A 21,690-nucleotide genomic window follows, 5' to 3' on the forward strand; every position below is an offset into this window, starting at 1 on the left:
GGGATTCTAAGACACCAATGTGCTGGAAGTGTGTTGTATCTGGAGAAGGCATGGAGGTTCCTACCTCCGCCATGTACTTTGCCCTGTATGCCCCTTCCATTTGGCTGTTTCTGACTTGTATCTTTTATAATAAATCAATAATAATAGCATTTTATTAGTTCTAAAGTGTTTCTGTCAAATTAACAAACACAATCCAGGGAACCTTTGAATTTGTAGTTGGCCATGCGGAAATGTGTGTAGCCAGCCGCCTCTCCCCCATTTGTGGCTGGCATCCGATGTGGGGGCAGTTTTGTGGGACTGAGCCCTTAAACTGTGGAATATGATGTTAACTGTATTTTGTGTTAGAATTAAATAGAATTGTTGGGATGCCTGGGTGACTCAGTTGGTTAAGCATCTGCCTTCGGCTCAGGTCATGATCCCGGGGTCCTGGGATCAAGCCCTGCATCAGGCTCCCTGCTCAGCTTCTCCCTCTGCCTGCCGCTCCCCCTGCTTGTGCTTTCTCTCTCTCTCTCTCTGACAAGTAAATAAAATCTTAAAAAAAAAAGAAAAAGAATTAAATAGAATTTTAGGCCACCCTTACCCTTAGAGTTGGAGCACTGGTGTTTGGGAAACACACCATGTATTTGCTCTCAGGAGTTAGAGAAAAAAACAAAAACCTCTCAACCTCACAAGTATTTCTAAGTGCCCCCTCCCCTCAACTTAGGTCAGGTAGGAAAGCTAAAGGGAACTCAGGTTGGCTGTTTCATCCCCCCACCTCCTCACCCCTGCTGTGTCAGGTAGGTTCTGGTAAACTCCCAGTCAGTCAGGCTCTTGAAAAGCAGATTATATTAAGGACAGGCCTTGTTAAAGAGAATGATATGGGCATATGTCAAAATGGCTATATTTCTGTCTCTCTTTCCAGTTCTGGAGACAGCAGTTTGCCCTGTGATTAATGCTTTCATAGTTCCGTGGTGTTGATTTTAAGTTTGTTAGCTTTTTTTCCAGTGAGGATAGAAATGTCACTTCTAAGTTCCTTACATACCAGATGACAAACCAGAGGTCTCTGTTTTTTTGTTTTTGTTTTTGTTTTAAAGATTTTATTTATTTATTTGACAGAGATTGTGAGAGCAGGAACACAAGCAGGGGGAGTGAGAGAGGAAGAAGCAGGCTCCCTGCTGAGCAGGGAGCCCGATGCGGGGCTTGATCCCAGGGCTCTGGGATCATGACCTGAGCTGAAGGCAGACGCTTAACGACTGAGCCACCCAGGTGCCCAGAGGTCTCTGTTTTTTAATGTTTGCTGGCTGACAGCTTTAAAAGCCTCATTCCTCCTTCTTCTCCTTGTGCCCTGCATCTGAACAAGGTAACAGGAAAGCCTGCCTGCTCACTGCTTTGGCGCCGGCAAGAGATTCAATCCCGGGAAGCCCCTGCCCTTGTGCCCAAACTCTCACTCTAGACGGCCCCTGAACTTCAAGAAAGAACCTAGGCCAGGCTCCTTTCCTTGCTCTTTCTCTTCTTTTTCTTTCTTTAAAGATTTTATTTATTAATTGGGGGGGGAGCAGAGGGAGAGGGAGACTCTTAAGCAAACTCTATGTTGAGCGCAGAGCCCCACATGGGGATTGATCTCATGACTCTGAGATCAGGACCTGAGCTGAAACCAAAAGTCAGTTGCTTAACTGACTGTGCCACCCAGGTGCCCCCTTTCCTTGCTCTTTCAAGGCATTTCCCACCTGCTTGGGAGGCCTGCCCTCCCTGGACACTTCCATTATCAAAGTAATTAACCTTTTCATTTGTTCCTGGAAGGGATATGTTGTCAACCAAACCTAGAGTGGGGGCCCACCTGACTTTACCAGTGACCATAACAGTTATAGAGAGGGTAACATGGCATATATATTGTAATACACTTTGCTTAATTATTCTATTAATAAATACTCCAGATCTTTACATATCAATACATGCCACCCTTTGTTTTTAAAAAAAAGTAGGTATGAAGATGAGTTTATCCAGGCAATTCTTTCTAAATAGACAGTTGGATTTTAACCAATTTTGCCACCAAAACCATGAGTGAAAACTCAGATTGCCAAATTACAGAACAAACATACAAATTATGTTCTTTTCAAACAGAATTTCTTAAGATTTTTATCATCAAATATATTGAGGAAAGAATGAACAAAATGTTTTGCAGTGGGATTTGCTAATAATATAAACATCCTTGAAGTCATCATCAAGATTCCTAACTGTGGGCAGTAGGGAGGGTCTCCTCATGTTCTCCTCCCTGGCTCACCTCTGTCCTGCCCCATAGATGACCACTGTCCTGATACTTTGTTTATCCTCGATACCTTTACCATCTATTATTTTTCACTAAGCAGAGTTCTTTCAGCTTTCCTCCTTCAGCCTTTGAACAGGTAAGTATCAATGGAATTACACTGAAAGGTTTTCCAGTGGTTTTTTGCCTCCGTATGTTTCTCACATGCGAGCACCTGAGGCTTCTGGGCTGGTCTAGGACTGTGGGCTCCGAACCTCCCACCAAGCCGAGTGGCCCAAGGCTTCGCGATTCTTTAAATCCAAATGAGTGGGGTTGGGGGGCGTGGTGGGCAGACGACTCCCTGCTGGAAGATGGTCAAAGATCAAAATGGAACCAGACTCCTCATGACCCTCGGTGAGGTCACTTTTGTCCGTGTTTGTGAAGAAGGGTCACGGACCTCGGAGAGAACAGGTCGCAGCCCACTGCCCAAGCAAGGTCGGCTCAAAGACGTGACCTCCGGCCTGCTGTCACTCAGGCGGGCGGGGGCGGGGCCGTGCGAACTGTCCAATCAGGGGAGTCGCCGGAACCGTACGTGCGGGCGACGCGCTGTGGACGGCGGGGACTGTGTGCCGTCGCTGCTGTCCGGCCGAGGTTCGCGTCCCCTCTCGCTGTCCTGAGAGGCTTCGGGAGCTTCCGCCACATCCCCTGTCGCCGTGACCTCCGCCGGCCACGGCAGTCGTATGGTGGTTCGACCCGCTAGCCCAGACAGCGAGCCATGGTGAGTGTGCGGGGCCGGGAGTCGGGAAAGGGGGGCGGTGGGACCGGCTGGAACCGGCCGTGGCGGGACCTGGCCTCCCCGCCGTGAACTCTGCGGACCCGAGGCCGCCGGTGGCGCGGCACGCAGCGCGGGGCCGGGCCGGCTGCCGGGACCGCCGGCGTCCTGTCCTGTCCCTGCGCGGCCGCGTCTCCCTTAGGTTGGGCGATGACCACGGGGAGGGTCATCAGGGGACAGTCATGCCTCGGTCTCCCGGGCTCGTGCGCGGGAGATGCTGTGGTCTGTGGGGTCCCCATTCCTCTCTCCCTGGGGTACCCGCTTTCTCCTCACTTTTCCAAACGTTTGGGGAGTAGGGTCTCAAAGCCGCGACCCTGTGCCCCCTGCCTAGCTCTTCATAGGACTGGCGATAAATGCCTAAATTTCCAGATCTTTCCCTGCATTCCGAAACGCCATCTTTCCTCTCCAGTTCATAACATCATTATTAACTATTTGTTCTCCATGATGCGTTTCAAATTACGCAGTAGTTTATCATTTATCCACAGAGCCATGAACGGCTCTTTTTAAAGACTTCTTTTTTTTGGATATTTTACATGATTAGAAAGCAGAGAATAATCACCTGGAACTGTTTTATGAAATCCTTGTGCCCCTCCCCCCAGGATCTTTCCTGGACACTGATGTCCTATCGGAAGTCCTGTGAGTGGAGGTTCTTGAAAACTTTCCTGGGTGATCTGTCCTGTCAGCATTGCCCCTCCTTGCATTTGTCACCCTGAAAAGATTTATTCACTTGAGACTTAGCTTGGGGGATAGTATAAAGTATTTCCAAAAAGGCGAATTTCAGAAAAAAAAAATTGTTACTTTCTATTTGTTAAAATTTGTTCCCTTTTTTCTTCTAAGTGGCCATAGTAATATTCTGAGGTGCGTTCTTTCAGGTGATTTTAAATGGCATATCAGGGCCTAGACCCGTAACATTAAGTATTCCAATACAGTTGTTTACAAGTCAATTTCTTTTTTTGGAGATAATTGACATCTTCATTTTCTGGTAGTAAAAAGTTGGTTTTCTTGTTGAACTAGTAAAATTGCTTAAAATTTTCTTTCCTCCTTTACACATAAACACTGGGTGTGTGAGATTTTGCGGGATTCTTGAACCACTGGGTTTGTCCTTTAAATTATCAGTGGTGGTGCAAAGCATTGTGATTGGGGAGCAGAGGCCTGAGGCCAAGGACTCCAAGCTAAGGCCGTTTTGAGCTGGCGAAGGCAAAGGGAGTTTCCTTAGGCCTAGATGTTTTTACATGTTTGGGTTTTGCATCCATGATAGAGGTGCACTCAGTATAATTTGTGTATTGAGAAGCTCTGTGAAAGTCCGGAGTTCTGTCTCCTGGACAAAATGTTTATGAATTTGGGAGTTCATTTTGGGTCACAACCTTAAACTGAATCTGCCTGAGAGTTTCCTCATGTGTAATATTGGAAACCTTGGGGAAGGGAGTTCCTGTAAGCTGCCAGGAGAGAGGGTGTGCGGGGCTCGCAGAGTTCATTCCTGCAGGTGCTCAGGTGTCCGTGGCCGCCCTCGTTCACCAGGGGCTGACCCGCTGTGGAGGTGCTGTCTCACTTGGGAAGGTCTGGAGCCCGGCTTGGGAGGGTGTGTAATTTCTGAATATGGGTTTTCCTTCTTAACTCTGGGTAAGCAGGCTGCTTATCTGAGCTGATTTGAATGTTTACATTTCTTTCCTTGGCATTCTTTTTTATCTATTGAATATTCCAGTCCTTTCAGTCTAGTTTCCCTTAGTCGTTTGCAGTTTTATTTGCTGTCTGAATGGGTAAGATTTTTTATTTCTTGGGCTTTGAAGATGTAAGTTGAGAAAAATGTGTGAGGCAAGAAAATCTTGAAACCAAACGGAATTTTTATTCCTTTTAGGCAACAGTCTCAAGCTGTGAGATGGGCATATTGAAGTTCTCGGGCACATTTTTCATTTTTATTGTTATTTTTTTAATACAAAGATTTTATTTTTAGGAAATCTCTACACTCAATGTGGGACTTGAACTTACAACCCCGAGATCAAGAGTCGCATGCTCTACTGACTGAGCCCACTGGGCGCCCCTCTATTTTCATATATAGAGCAGTTTTTTGTATGTGCATGTCTCCAGGGAACTTTGACATTTAAAAGTCTATACTATTTTTTAAGGCAAATGAATTTCTGTTTTAATTGATGTCAGAAAAATTACCCAAGCTTATGTAAATCTTTAAAAGTCCTAGTAGGTTTCAGGGTTTAAATGCAGCCCCCTGGGGCTCCTGGGTGGCTCAGTAGTTAAGCGTCTGTCTTCGGCTCAGGTCATGATCCCAGGGTCCTGGGATCGAGCCCCGCATCGGGCTCCCTGCTCGGCGGGATGCCTGCTTTTCCCTCTCCCACTCCCCCTGCTTGTGTTCCCTCTCTTGCTGTCTCTCTCGCTGTCAAATAAATAAAATAAAATCTTTTAAAATGAATGAATGATTGAGTGAATGAATGCAGCCCCCTAATGCAGTGCAACATGCTATTCATTCCTGACAGTATTCTTAGTGTGAAATATAGTGGAGGGACAAACTATGATGTCCCTTGTCCCTTTAGTTAGTTGAAATTTTTCATTTTTTATGGGTTGCAGTTTTATACCCATTAGTGCTTAAGGAATTAAATCTTAGAATGATTTCCTATGTAAAAAAGTTTAAATTAATTTAAAATTAAATTTAAAGTAGCAAAAGTTGAAAACACTATTAAGCAGTAAAATATATTGTATATAAGTTTGTTTCTTCTATATTAATTGCATGCTAAGGATTACAATTCATAAGAAACTAGTAGACTTCAGAAAAAAATTTTAAGATATGAAATGACGAGAGTTCAGGTTTTTGTTAGAGCATTTTGTTTACAGAAAAACTGATCACAAAGTACAGAGTTCCCACCTGACCCCTTTGCATCCACAGTTTGGAGTATTTTTTTACATCTCCTGTTACTGTGGTATGTTTGTTACAATTGATGGACCAGTAGTCATGCATCGAAGTCTACTGTTTATGTGGACATAGACATTTAGTGTTATATACAGTCAATGGGTTTTGGCAAAGGTATAATGACATGTGTCCATCATTTCCTTTTTTTAAAGATTTATTTATTTATTTTGGAGAGAGAGTGTGTGCGTGTGTGGGGGGAGGTGGGGTGAAGGGGAGGGAGGGAGAGAATCTCAAGCAGACTCCGTGCTGAGCATGGAGCCCAGTGCTGGGCTCCCTCCCAGGACCCTGAGATCACGACCTGAGCCGAAACTAAGAGTTGGACGCTTTACCAACTGCCGCACCCAGGCACCCCTGTGTTCATCATTTCGACATCATATAGAATAGTCTCTCCTTTTCCTAAAAATATCTTGGGTTCCACCTGTTTAATAATCAGCCTTCCCTCCAACACCCCTGTCTTTCACCAAAAGATCTTCTTACTGGCTAATAGTTTTGTCTCTTCCAGAATGTCATATACTTGAAAACAATGTATTTAGCCTTGTCAGAGTGTCTTCTTTTACTTAATATACTTTCAGGTTGCCTCCTTGTCTTTTGTTGGCTTTATCCTTCACTTCTTTTTATCACTAAACAATATTTATCAGATACATATACCACAGGTTGTTTATTCATTCTACTATTGAAGGATATTTTGCTAAACTCCTGGCAGTTATGAATAAAACATCCATAAACAGTCATTTGCATGTTTCTGTGTGAGTACAAAGTTTCGGTTCATTTGGGTAAATACCGAGTATGATCACTAGATCCTCTGGTAAGAGTATGTTTAGTTTTATAAGAAACTGACTGTCTTCCAAAGTAGGCATACCATTTTCCATTCCTAGCAACAGTGAATGAGGATTCTTGTAGGTTTACATCTTCACCAGTATTTGGTGTTCTGAATGTTTTGAATTGTATCCATTGTAGTTAAGTGTCTAGTGATATCCATTTATGTTCTATTTATAATTCCCTAATGACATTTGAAGTTAAACTTCTTTTCATATGCTTATTTGCAGTCTGTATTATCTTTGGTGATACGTGTTCAGATCATTTGCCCATTTTTAATTGGATTGTTTGTCTTAGTTTTAAGAATTCTTTGGACATTTTGTGTGTCCTTTATCAGATAACTGTTCTGCAAAGATTTTATTTATTTGAGTTAGAGCGAGAGAGAGAGAGAGAGAGCACAAGCAGGGGGAGCATTAGAGGAAGAGGGAGAAGCAGGCTCTCCACTGAGCAGGGAACCCAATGCGGGGCTCGATCCCAGGACCCTGGATCATGACCTGAGCCGAAGGCAGATGCTTAACCGACTAAAGCCACCCAGGCGCCCCGTGACTGTTCATTTTTTGACCACTCTCTTTTGTAGAACAGGGTTTTTATTTTAATGAAATGAAGCTTCTCATAATTTTTCTTTCATGGATCTTGCTTTTGGTGTTGTATCTTAAAATTCATCAGTTAACCCAGGATCATCTCCTATGTTATATTTTAGGAGTTTTTTTTTTTTTTAAAGATTTTATTTATTTATCTGACAGAGAGACAGCGAGAGAGGGAACACAAGCAGGGGGAGTGGAAGAGGGAGAAGCAGGTTTCCCGCTGAGCAGGGAGCCTGATGCGGGGCTCGATCCCAGGACCCTGGGATCATGACTCAAGCCGAAGGCAGACGCCTAACGACTGAGCCACCCAGGCACCCCATATTTTAGGAGTTTTTAACTTTAGATTTACTATATATTTTTGGTTAAGTTTTGGGAGAGGTGTTAAGGTCAGTGTCTAAATTCATTTTTTGTTTTTTTTGGTTTATCTTTTGCATGTGGATATCCACTCTTTCTAGAAAAGACTTTTTCTCAGGGAGCCTGGGTGGCTAAGTCAGTTAAGTGTCCAACTCTTAATTTCGGCTCAGGTCATGGTCTCAGGGTCATGGGATTGATCCCCACGTTGGGCTCCACACTCCGCCAGAGCCTGCTTCAGATTATCTTTCTCCCTCTCCCTGTGCCCTCAAACCCCCGCTCATGCATGCGCTCTTCTCTCAAATAAAATCTTTTTTAAAAAAGACTTTTTCTCGGGCACCTGGGTGGCTCAGTTGGTTAAGCGACTGCCTTCAGCTCAGGTCATGATCCTGGAGTCCCAGGATCGAGTCCCGCATCGGGCTCCCTGCTCAGCAGGGAGTCTGCTTCTCCCTCTGACCCTCCCCCCCTCTCATGTGCTCTCTCTCTCAAATAAATAAATAAAATCTTAAAAAAAAATAAAAAGAAATAAAATAAAAAAGACTTTTTCTCTATGAATTGCCTTTTTGTCCTTTGTCAAAGATCAGTTGACTACATTTGTGTGGGTCTGTTGGAAAGCAGTTGACTTCTGCATCCTTCAACCTTGCTATGCTGTTATTAATTTTCAGAGTGATCTCTGAAATTGTTGGGGAATCTATCAGATATTCTACATAGAAAACCATGTGTTATGTAACTCACAGGTTTATTTTTTGCTTCCCAATCTATATAACTTTTATTTCCTTTTGTTATCTACTGCATTAGCTAGGTCTTCCAGGACAATAAAGAATAGGAGTGATGAGAAGAGACTTCTTACCTTGTTCTTTATCTTACCAGAAAAGCAACTGTCTCTCACCATTAATATGTTAACTACAATTTTCACGTAGATGTTCTTTTTCAGAAAGAGGAACTCCTCCTCTCTATTCCTAGTGTGTTACCATAAGTGTGTGTTGGGTTTTATCAAATGTTTTTTTCATTTTCACCTCCTTTTATTCCTCATATTAGTAATCTCTGTCTTTTCTCACTTAAATTGACTAGTCCTTTACCAATTCCATTAATCATTTCAAAGAACTAGCTTTTGGTTTTCTTCATATTGTCTCTTAATTTCCTGTAATTTTTAATGTCTTTTGTAAGTCTTACCATTTTATTTTCCTTATTTTTATTGAGATATAATTGACATGTAACATTAGTTTCAGGTGTACAACATAATGGCTTGGTATTTGTATATATTGTGAAATATTTCCACAATAAGTCTGGTTAACATCCTTCATTGTACATAGTTACAGTTTCTTTACTTATCATAGATATTTAAGATCTACTTAGCAACTTTCAAATATTCAGTATTACAGTGTTATGAGCTGTAGTCACCATGTTGTATGCTGCATCCCCATGACTTACTTATTTTGAATAAGTAACATATTTTGAATAAGAGAGTGTTATGCCTCCAGAGTCGTTCTTAAGATTGTTTTGACTACTTACTTATTTTATAACTGAAAGTTTGTACCTTTTGACCTCCCTTCACCCATTTTCCCCACCCTTCACCTCTAGCAACCAACAATTTGTTTTCTGTATGAGTTTGGGTTTTTAATTTTTTTTTTTTTTAGGATTTATTTAGAATGTGTGCGTGCACAATGGGGAGGGGCAGAGGGAGAGAGAGTCTCAAGCAGACTCTGCCTAAGTGGGGAGCCTGATGTGGGTCTTGATCTCACGACCCTGAGATCATGACCGGAGCTGAAACCAAGAGTGGGATGCTTAACCGACTGTGCCACTGGGCACCCCTGTGTTTTTGTTTTTCGATTCCACATATAAGTGAGATCATACAGTATTTGTTGTTCCCTCTGACTTATTCCACTTAGCATAATGTTCTCAAAGTCTGTCTAGGTGTTAATGGTAAGATTTTGGGACGCCTGGGTGGCTCAGTCGGGTGAGCCCCCGACTCTCGATTTTGGCTCAGGTTGTGAGATTGAGCCCCTGTGGAGCCTGCTTCAGATTCTCTGTCTCCCGGGACGCCTGCGTGGCTCAGTCGGTTAAGCGTCTGCCTTTGGCTCAGGTCATGATCCCAGGGTCCTGGGATCGAGTCCCGCATCGGGCTCCCTGCTCCACGGGGAGCCTGCTTCTCCCTCTGCCTCTGCCTCTCTCTCTCTCTCTCTCATGAATAAATTAAAAAAAAAAAAAAAAAGATTCTCTGTCTCCCTCTGCCCCTCCCTGCTCTCTTTCTCCCTTTCAAAAAAAAGGGCAATATTTTATTCTTTTTTATGGCTGAATAATATTCTATTAATATTTATCAGTTTGTCCATTGGTGAACACTTGTTTCCATATCTTGGCTATTGTAAATAATCGTGAATATAGGCTGCATGTATTTTTTTCCAGTTAGTTTTTTTCCAGTAAATACCCAGAAGTGGTATTGTTGGATCGCATGGTCATTGTATTTTTAATTTTTTAAGGACTCTCCATACTGTGTCCATAGTGGCTGCACCACTTTACATTCCCAATTACAGTGCACAAAGGTTCCCTGCATCCTCACCAACACTTGTTATTTGTCTTTTTGGTACTGGCCATTCTGTCAAGTGTGAGGTGATACCTCACTGTGGTTTTGATTTGCATTTCCCTGATGATTACCGACATTGAGCACCTTTTCATACACCTGTTGTCCATCTGTATGTGTTCTGTGGATAGATGTCTGTGTGGATCCTCTGCCCATTTTCTTTTCTTTTTTTTTTTTTTTTTAAAGATTTTATTTATTTATTTATTTGACAGAGAGAGACACAGTGAGAGAGGGAACACAAGCAGGGGGAGTGGGAGAGGGAGAAGCAGGCTTCCCGGCGAGCAGGGAGCCTGATGTGGGGCTCGATCCCAGGACCCTGGGATCATGACCTGAGCCGAAGGCAGACGCCCAACGACTGAGCCACCCAGGCGCCCCTGCCCATTTTATTTTCTAATTGGATTCTTTTTTGGTGTTGAGTTTTATGAGTTCTTTATGTGTTTTGGATATAACCCCTTGGATATAACCAGAGATACGATTTGTAAATATTTTCTCCCATTGAATAGGTTGCCTTTTTATTATATTGATGATTTCCTTTGCGATGCAGAAGCTTTTTAGTTTGGTACAGACCCACTTGTTGATTTTTGCTCCTGTTGCCAGATCTAAAAAGTCATCTTTAAGATTGATGTCAAGGGACTTACCACCTCTTTTCTTCTAGGAATTTTATGGAGTCATCTTACACTCAAGTCTTTAATCCATTTTGGATTGATTTTTTTATATGGTGTAAGAAAGTGGTCCAGTTTTCCCAGCACCATTTATTGAAGAGACTGTCCTTCCTCCCATTGTATGTTTCCTTTGTTGTAAATTAATTGACCACGGAGTGTGGGTTTATTTCTGTACTCTCTGTTCTAGTCCACTGATCTGTAGGTCTGTTTCTATGCCAATGCGTTACTGTTTTGATTGCTGTGGCTTTGTAACATATTTTGAATAAGAGAGTGTTATGCCTCCAGATTCATTCTTAAGATTGCTTGACTACTCAGTCTTTGTGGTTCCATGCAAATTATAGGATTGTCCTGTTTCTGTGGAAATGCCATTGAAATTCTGATAGGGATTGCATTGAATCTGTAAATTGCTTTAGGTAGTATGGATATTTTAACAGTAGTAATTCAATCCATTGAGCATGGAATATATTTGCATTTATTTTGTGTCATCTTCAATTTCTTTAATCAGTGTCTTACAGTTTTCAGTATATAGGCCTTTCACTTTTTTCATTAATTTTATTCCTATTTTGTTTTTGATGCAATTTTAAGTGGACTATTTTTATCTGTCTGTCTGTCTGAGAGAGAGAGCACATGAGCACAATCGGGTGGGGGGAGCGGCAGGTAGAGGGAGAAGCAGGCTCCCTACTGAGCAAGGAGCCTAATGCGGGACTCGATCCCAGGACCCCGGGATCATGACCTGAGCTGAAGGCAGATGCTTAACTGACTGAGCTGCCCACGTGTCCCCTGGACTATTTTTTAAATTTTATTAAGTTTTTTAATTCCAGTATAGTTAACCCACCTTTAAAATTTTTTTATTAAGGTGGACTGTTTTCTTAATTTCTCTTTCTGATAGTGCCTTATTAGTGCAAAGAAATGTAACCAAACAATTTTTTGGTGGAGTCTTTATAGAGTTTTCTATATACAGACAGTTCCCAACTTAATGATTCAACTCGAGATTTTTTGACTTTTTGATGGTGCAAAAGCAATACACATTCAGTAGAAACCATACTCTGAATTTTTATTTTTCCGTTCTCAGTATGCAGTACAAGATTCTCTTGTGAGGCTAGGTGGCACTAGCAGCCAGCGTAGTGTCTAGTCGGCTACACAGTCATGAGGGTAAATGACCGTTACAGTTAAAACCCTTCTGTCCCTATACAACCGTTCTGGGGTTTTTTTTGTTAAAGATTTTTGTTTACTTATGTCAGAGAGAGAGAACACAAGCAAGGGGAGCAGGAGAGGGAGAAGCAGACTCCCCGCTGAGCAGGGAGCCCGATGCAGGGCTTGATCCCAGGACCCCGGGATCATGACCTGAGCTGAAGGCAGACGCTTAACCCACTGAGTCACCCAGGCGCCCCAACCGTTCTGTTTTTTTACTTTCAGTATGGTATTTAATAAACTACATGAGATATTCAACACTTTGTTAAAAATAGGCCTCGTGGGGCACCTGGGTGGCTCAGTCAGTTTATTTCGGCTCAGGTAATGATCTCAGGGTCATGGGATTGAGCCCTGTGTAGGGCTTCTCGCTCAGCAGGGAGTCTGCTGGAGATTCTCTCTCTCGCCCCCCCCACTCTCCCTTTTAAAAGACTTTTTAAAAAACAGTCTTTGTGTTAGATGATTATACCCAACTGTAGGCTAATATAAGTGTTCTGAGTACAATTAAGGTAGGTTAGGCTAAGCTTGGATGTTCAGTAAGTTAGGTGTATTAAATACATTTTCAGTTTTTAAAAAAATTTTATTTATTCATTTGAGAGAGAGAGCATGAGTGGGGCGTGGGGGGGGTGGGGGGGTGGGCGGGAGGTGGAGGGAGCATGCTCCCCACTGAGCCAGGAGCTCAACGCGGGACTTGATCCCAGAACCCTGAGATCATGACCTGAGCTGAAGGCAGATGCTTAACTATCTGAGCCACCCAGGTCCCCCTACGTTTTCAATTTAGAGATATTTCCAATTTATGATGTTATCAGTACATAACACAATCATAAGTTGAGGAAGATCTGTAGAATATCATGTCATCTACAAATAGACCATTTTACCTTGTTTTTTTCTAATCTGGGTGCCATTTTACTGTTTCTTGCCTAATTGCCCTGGCTGGCACTTCCAGTTTTATGTAGTGGGCAATCTTGTTTCTGATCTTAGCGGAGAAACTTTCACCTTTTCAGCATTGAGTATGAGGTTATCTGTGGGCTTGTCTTATATGGCCTTTATTATGTTAAGGTACTTTCTCTCTATACCCACTTTGTTGAGAGTTTTTATCATAAATGGATGTTGAACTTTGCCATATGCCTTTTCTGCATCTATTGAGATAATCATTTTTAATCTTCATTTTGTTAATATGGTTTATCACATTGATTTGTAGATACTGAACCATACTTGCATCATGGAATAAATCCCACTTGATCATGGTATATGATCTTTTTAGTGTGTTGTTGGACTCACTGTGCTAGTATTTTATTGAGGACTTTTCTAGCTTATGTTCATCTGGGATATTGGATTGTAATGTTCTTATGGCATCTTTGTCTGGTTTTGGTATCAGAGTAACACTGGCCTCATAAAATTAGTTTAGAAGTGTTCCCTCCTGTTTTTTAGTAAGAGTTTGAGAAGGATTTGGTATTACTTTTTCTCTGAATGTTTGGTGGAGTTTACCAGTGAAGCCATCTGGTCCTGGACTTCTGTTTGTTGGGATGTTTTTGATTACTGGTTGACTCTTTTTGCTAGTAATCAGTCTGTTCAGATTTTCAGCTTCTTCATAATTCAGTCTTGATATGTATTTTGTTTCTAAGAGTTTATCCCTGTCTTCTAGGTTGTCCAATTTTTTGGTGTATAATTGTTCATAGTAGTCTCTTATGACCCTTTGTATTTCTCTTGTACCAGTTGTAATGTCTCCTTCTTCATTTCTGATTTTATATATTTGAGTCCTCTTTTTTTCTTGGTGACTCTAAAGGTCTGTCCATTTTATTTATCTTATCAAAAAACCAACTCTTAGTTTCACTGATTTTTTTTTCTATTGTCTTTTTAATTTGTATTTTATTTATTTCCTCTTTGATCTTTGTTATTTCTTTCCTTCTAACTTTGGACTTCCTTTTTTCTTTTCTAGTTCCTTGAGGTATAAAGTTGGGTTTATTTGAGATCTTTCTTGATGTAAGCATTTATTGCTATGAACTTCCTTCTTGGAACTGCTTTTGCTGCATCTCATAAGTTTTGGTATGTAGTATTACCATTTTCATTTGTCTCAAGGTATTTTTTTACTTCTCAGTTGATTTTTTTCACATTGGTTGTTTAGTAGCATGTTATTTCATCCACACATATTTGTGAATGGTCCAGTTTTCTCCTTGCAGTTGATTTCTAGGCCTACCATTATGGTTGGAAAAGATGCTTGATACGACTTTAATCTTCTTAAGTTTATTAAGACATGTTTTGTGGCCTAATATATGATCTGTTGTGGAGAATGTTCTGTGTGCACTTAAGAATGTGTATTTTGTGTATTCTGTTGCTTTTAGATGGAATGTCTGTTAAGTCCATCTGGTTTAATGTGTCATTTAAATTCAGTGTTTCCTTATTGATTTTTTTGTCTGGATGATATATCCATTGATGAAAATAGGATATTAAAGTCCCCCACTATTATTGTATTGCTGTTTTTCCCTTTAGGTCTGTTCATATTTGCTTTATATATTTAGGTGCTCCTATTTTGAGTATATAAACATTCACAAATATTATATCCTCTTAATGGGATTCACCCTTTTATCATTATATAATGACCTCCTTTGTCTCTTATTACAGTCTTTGTCTTAAAGCCTATTTTGTGTCATACAAAATAGCTAGTTTTATTTTGGTTTTCTTTTTTTTTTTTTTTTAAGATTTTATTTATTTATTTGACAGAGAGATAGCGAGAGCAGGAACACAAGCAGGGGGAGTGCGGTAGAAGGAGAAGCAGGCTCCCCACTGAGCAGGGAGCCCAGGACTCTGGGATCATGACCTGAGCCGAAGGCAGACGCTTAACAACTGAGCCACCCAGGCACCCTATTTTGGTTTTCATTTGCATGGAATATGTTTTTCCATCCTGTCACTTTGAATCTGTATGTCACTTTGAATCTGTATGTCTTTACACCTCAGGTCTTTTGTAAGCAGTATAGATTTTTATTATTTTTTTAAAGATTTTATTTATTTATTTGAGAGAGCGTGTGCAGACACAAGCAGGGGAGAAGGAGAAGCATGCTCCCCACCAAGTAGGTAGCCTGATGTGGGGCTCGATTCCAGGACTCTGGGATCATGACCCGAGCCAAAGGCAGCCGTTCATCCGACTGAGCCACCCAGGTGCCCCAGCAGTATAGATTTTTAAAAGTCCATTCAGCCACTCTGTGTCTTTTGATTGGAGAATTTAGTCCATTAACATTTTAAAGTAATTATTGGTAGGTATATACTAATTGCCATTTTGTTCACTGTTTTCTGGCTGTTTTGTAATTTGTTCTTGGTTTCTTCTTTTGTGATTGATAATTTTCTGTAGGAATATGTTTAGATTCCTTTCTCTTTTGTGTGTCTACTATAGGTCTTTGTGATTACCATGAGGTTACTACTAGAAAGCTTATATTTATAACAATCTATTTTAAGTTGATAACAATTTGAGTGCATTCTAAAACTCTACATTTTTATCCCTCCCACCCCATTTTATGTTTTTGATATCACAATTTACATCTTTGTGTCTCAGTTAACAAGTTAGTGAAGTTATTTTCATACTTTTGTCTTTTAACCTCAACTTTCATATGATTAACTCACCACCTTCCTGGGGATGGGTATTAAGGAGGGCACGTACTGCATGGAGCACTGGGTGTTATAAAAAAAAAACAACGAATCATGGATCACTTCATCAAAAACTAATGATGTATGGTGACTAACATAATAAAGTAAAATTAAAAACAAAACAAAAAAACTCACCACCTTTACATTAGTCTGAATTTTACTATATATTTGCCTTTAACAGTATAATTTGTACTTTCATATTTTCCTGTTACTAATTAGCATCCTTTCATTTCAACTTAAAGAAGTTCCTTTTACATGGCTTGCAAGGCCAGTCTACTGGTGATGAACTCCTTTAGCTTTTGCTTCGTTGGGAAACTCTTTTTTCTCCAATTCTGAAAGACAGCTTTACGAGTTGAGTTTTCTTGATTAGCATTTTTTTTCTTTTTTTTAAAAGATTTTATTTATTTGTCAGAGGGAGAGAACGAGTGAGCACAAGCAGGAGGAGTGGCAAGCAGAGGGAGAAGCAGGCTCCCCGCTGAGCAAGGAGACCGATATGGGGCTGGATCCCAGAACCCTGGGATCATGACCTGAGCCGAAGGCAGATGCTTAACCAACTGAGCCACCCAGATGTCCCTAGCAGTTTTTTTTTTATTATGTTAGTCACCATTCATTATATCGTTAGTTTTTGATGTAGTGTTCCATGATTCATTGTTTGCCTATAACACCCAGTGCTCCATTCAGTATGTGCCCTCTTTAATACCCATCACCATGCTAACCCTTCCCCCCCCCCCACCTCGCCTCTAAAACCATCAGTTTGTTTCTCAGAGTCCATAGTCTCTCATGGTTCGTCTCCCCCTCTGATTTCCCCCCCTTCATTTTTCCCTTTCTACTATCTTCTTTTTTTTTTTTAACATATAATGTATTATTGTTTCAGAGGTAAAGGTCTGTGATTCATCAGTCTTACACAGTTCACAGCACTCACCATAGCACATACCCTCCCCAGCGTCCGTCACCCAGCCACCCCATCCCTCCCACTCCCCACCACGCCAGCAACCCTCAGTTTTTTCCCTGAGATTAAGAATTCCTCATATCAGTGAGACCATATGATACTTGTCTTTCTCTGATTGACTTATTTTGCTTAGCATAATACCCTCTGGTTCCATCCACGTGGTTGCAAATGGCAAGACTTCGTGTTTTTTGATGGCCCTAGCAGCCCCCCCCCCCCCCCCCGCCCAGCACTTTGGATATATCACACCACTCCTTTCTAGCCCGCAAAGTTTTTGCTGAAAAATCTGATGATCTTATGGGAGTTCCCTTGTACATAAGTTTTTTTTTTTTCTCTTGCTGGTTTAAGAGCCTCTCCTTGTCTTCAGCTTTGACATTATAATGCTTCTTGGTGTGAGTCTCATTGGGTTCTGGGATTCCTGGATCTTGATGTTTGTTTCCTTCTCCAGGTTAGGTACGTTTCCGGCCATTATTAAAGTTAAGTTTTCTGCTCCTTTCTCTCTTTGGGAGTTCAATAATGCAGACGTTGGTCAGCTTGATGTAGTCACATAACTCCCTTAAGCTGTCTTCATTCTTTTTCCATTCTTTTTTCTTTTTGCTGTTCTGATTGGGTAAGTTCTGCCCTGTCTTCATTTTTCAATTGAGTTATTCTTCAGCTCTATGATTTCTATTTGGTACTTTGTTTTCTGTTTGTTGAAATTCTCACTTTTTTCATCCATTCTTCTCCTGAGCAAGGTGAGCATTTTTATCACTGTTATTTTGAACTCTTTATCAGATAAATCACCTGTCTCCTTTTCATTAAGGTCTTTTTCTAAGGTTTTATATTTTGCTTTTTTGGGAATATATTATTCTGTTTCTTTGGTTTCCTTGACACTGTTGGGTTTTATGTGTTAGATAAAATAGCCACCTCTCCCAGTCTTGAAGGAATGACCTCATGGAAGAGAGCCCTTTATTGTCTCTCAAACCTTTGTGATTGTCCAAGAAGGCTATTTTTAGTTGCTCCCAGTGATTGAGGCAGTGCCCCCAAGAGGAGGATCTCAGGCAGCACCTAGATTCAGGCTGATTAGAAGGCAGACCCTCGGGCAGCAGCTTTTAAAGTTTGCAACATAACCTCTTTCAGGTGAAGACTGGGAGGTGGACATTTCTGCCTGCTTCCTCTGCTCTGAGCCCTGGGTAATAACCAGTTAGGAGTGGTTTCTTTCTTTGGTACCATCCCATTGAGTACAAGCCCTGCTGGCCACCAAAGGCAGGATATTAAGGGACTCCAGGACATGTGTACGAGCTCTTATGTTAGAGATTCGTATGGCACGGGGGGCCTGAGGCAGGGCAGAGGAAGCATGTGAGGATGGTGCCCACTTGTTAGAAGATGGAGGAGAGACAGTGAAGTATGCCTCAAACTGAGAAGGCACTTTGAGACCAAAAACAAAACAGGCCACTTCATACAGTTTACAGTTTTATTCAGGCTAACTTATTGATGGGAGAGTGGGCAGAGGATGGTCCAGGCAGCTGCAGGGTTATTCTCCAAAAGTCCAGGCCTCAGTCCACAGATTTTCTAGAGGAAGGGGACACACAGGAGGACGCTGCAGTGAGGTCAGAGAGCGTGCACGTCCCTAATGGACAGCTGGCCTTTAATTGGATCTTGTGGCACCACCTGTGATTGATGGAAGGCCAAAACAAGCGTCCCCTCATTCCAGCCGTGGTGGGCATTCCTTACGTGTGTGTATTGACCTCCGAGGGGCCAGGAACAGGAAGGCCCAGGCAAAGTCACTGAGCGAACCTGGACAGGGTCGGAGGCCCGTATTGTCAGCACTCCTGCACCGCTGTCCCCCCCCCCCCCCCGCCCCCCTGATCTCCGGAGAGGATATAGGCTGGGTCCTCGGTGTGTGTTTAATTAGAAGCTCACCCCTCAGACGACAGCTATGAAGATAAACTAATAGGCCTCTCTGACAGAGACTGGGTGCCTCGGTCTGTTGCCTCTTTGCTGTGCCCTGGGAATGGTGGTAGCCAGTTAAGAACTCTTTCTCCATTTGTTACAGTCTTGTGGGACCCACGGGCATAAGCTCCACTGACCGCCAGAGCCAAGCAGTCTAGAGGTGTTCCTGGGCAGCAAAAATTTTCTGCAAAAATCAAGAGTGTCAGGCCAGGGCACGTGCTCCTGGGAGATACTGGAGAGCTGCAGGGAGGCAGAGGGAGAGCACACAAATTGTCTGTGTTTGGAGAACATTTCAGTAAGCCCCTAGATGTATGTTAAATTAGATGCCTGCCTTTCAAGCTGACACTGAAAGATTAGCAAGCAAGCCTCGTTTGTTTTTTGTTTTTGGGGTTTTTTGTTTGTTTGTTTTTTAAATAGAGCAGGGAGGGGCAGAAGGAAAGGGAGAAAGAGAATCATAAGCAGGCTCCATGCCCATCTCACGACTTGAGGTGAAATCAAGAGTCAGACGCTTAACCGAATGAGCCACCTGGCACCCCTCAAACAAGCCACTTCAACAGGAAGTCTGGGTGCTTTGCAGTCAGCTGCCTCTATGCTGGGTCCCGGGCTGGGTGAGTCTGCACATGGGAGCCTTTTAAGAACTGTTTCAGTTGGCTCTAGCCTTCTTGGTCCCATGGAAGCGGGCTCCGTTGGCTTTCAAAGGTAGATGTTTGGGGGCTCATCTTCAAGTTCAGGTCTTAAGAGTAGGGGGTACCAGAAGTGGGGTTCAGAACCTTCACTCCTCAGGAAGAAGCTTGGGATTTTGAGTTCCCTCCTGATTGTGGGTTGCTGCACCAAGGGTGGGGTTTATGGCAAGATTGTGTCTCAGCCTCTCCTACCAGCTTTCATGTGGTTTGTTTGCTCATTCATCCAGTGTGTAGGAGCTGCCTATTAGCTAGTTTTGGGGGTTTGGGTTTTTCCAGGGAAATTATTCCATATGTAGATGTAGATTCAGTGTGTCTGTGGGAGAAAGTAAGTTCAGGATCGTTCTATGTCACCATCATGACCTGGACTGTTTTATTCTCCTTAAGGTTTAATTTGTCGTTCTTTATTGTTTCCTCAAGTAGTTGCTTACATTATTGTCGATCTTTTTTTTTTTTTTCCTTTGGTTTATTTGTTCAATGGTATAAATTTCCTTCTAGGCTTCTACAGTTGCTCCACCAGACAACTTTTGATAAATTCTATTTTTATATTGTTCAAAATAATAATGATTTCTTTAGACTTTTTTGATCCCGATATTTAGAAGTTTTTTATCTCCATGTCTTTGGGGTTTTCCAACTGCTTTCCTGTTACTGATTTCTAGATTAATGCTGCTGTTTCCTGAGAACATATTTTGTACGTTCTCTGTTCTTTCAAATTTAAGGTGTTTTATATCCCAGAAGGCAGTTTGTCTTGGTGAATGTTGCATGTGAACCTGAGAAGAACGTGTATTTGCTGTTGATGACATACTCCATGGATTTCCTGATTTTCTTCCTGCTGAAACTCTTATGTTACTGATATGGGCGTCTTGATGGGTCCAACTTTATGAGTTTTTGCCTAACATATTTTGCTACTCTGTTATTAATGCACATACACAGAAAGGATTGTTCTATTTTCCTGGAGATTTGACCCCTTTATCAATACATGATTCCCTCTTTATCTGATATTTCCTTGCTTTAAAGTAGGCTTTGTCTGAAATTAATATGCTCTGCCAGCTTTCTTTTGATTACTGTTGGCATGGTGTATCTTTCTCCATCCTTTTAAGTTAATTTGTGTCTATATTTAGTTCTTTTTAATGTGCTGTTATAGTATGTCTTTCAATTGTAGGGTTTAGGCCATTGATGTTTAAAGTGGCTATTGATAATGTTGATTAATATCTACCGTGCTTTTTACTCTTTTTTTAAAATTGTCTTCCACCATTTTTCTGCCGGCTTTAGCTTTAATTGAGCATTTTATCTCTTCTCAGCATATCAATTATAGTTTTTTGACTTTGTTTTCCTGAGTTTACCTTATGTCAGCGTATTCCTAATTTCTCCCTGTCCCTTGTAACATTGTCATTCATTTCACTTATCCAAAAGCTATTACTGAATACAAAAGTGATATCTGTCAGATTTGTTAATAAAAGAAAAGGTATTTTACCTTCATTAATTTCTTTCCTAATGCTCTGCCTTTCTTATTTACCTCCCGATGAATTTCTTTTCGTGTTTCTTGAGAAACAGGTGTACTCATGTCAAATTCCTCAATGTTTGCCTCAAAGTCTTTATTTCTTCCTCGTTTTTGAAAAATAATTTTAACACAGAATTGTAGGATGGTGGTTTTTTACTTTCAGCACTTTAAGTGTTTTGCTCCAGTCTCTTCTTGCTGAAATGGTTTCAGAAAGAAGTCCAATTTAATTCTTACCTCTGTTTCAGTGTAACTGAGGTTTGTTTTTCCCTGCTCTGGCTTCTTTCACTATGATCTCTTTGTTTTCGATTTTTCTCCAGTTTGAATAGGATGTGCTTGAATTTGCATTTTTGGTTGGGGTTTTTTCCCCTTCATATTTTGTGCTCTCTTAGCTACCCAGATCTGCAGTTTGCAATCTCGAATGGTAGGAAGATGCAGTGATTATTGCTTCACTTACTTTTTCTGTCTTTATTTCTATCAGTTATTCCCATTGTGTGTATTTTACCCTTGTCATTATCCCAGAGTTCTTGGATATTGTGTTCTTTTTTTCTGTTTGCTTAGGCCCCAGCGAAACAGATTCTTCTGAGGACAGGCCTTGTTAAGAATAGAATATTCTGGGCATATTTCAAAATAGCTTCTTTTCTGTCTCCAGTTTTGAAGACAGTGGTTTGCCCTGTGTCCTCAATTCTCTGATGGGTCAAAGAAGAGTTGTTTAATTTTTTTTGCTTTTTCCTTGTGAGGGAGAGACTGCTTCTAAGTTCATTATATGACCCCCCGCCCCAAAAAAGAAAAAAAAACCCAAGTCTCTGACTCCGATTTTTGATGTTTGACTGCTCACAGCTTTGA

At 41.5% G+C, this 21,690-nt stretch overlaps 1 protein-coding gene across 1 annotated transcript in view; it reads left to right on the forward strand.

Moving 5' to 3' along the window:
- The first annotated feature begins 2,772 nt into the window (after positions 1–2,772).
- LOC118533564 (uncharacterized) overlaps positions 2,773–21,690 on the forward strand; it is a 28,152-nt gene continuing 9,234 nt past the window's right edge. Inside the window, 1 exon segment of the mRNA XM_078055260.1 lies at positions 2,773–2,999. Within this exon segment, the coding sequence (XP_077911386.1) occupies positions 2,997–2,999 (3 nt within the window). The 5' untranslated portion in view covers positions 2,773–2,996.

This window comes from Halichoerus grypus, chromosome 1 (genome assembly GCF_964656455.1).
Source record: "Halichoerus grypus chromosome 1, mHalGry1.hap1.1, whole genome shotgun sequence".
NCBI lineage: Eukaryota > Metazoa > Chordata > Mammalia > Carnivora > Phocidae > Halichoerus > Halichoerus grypus.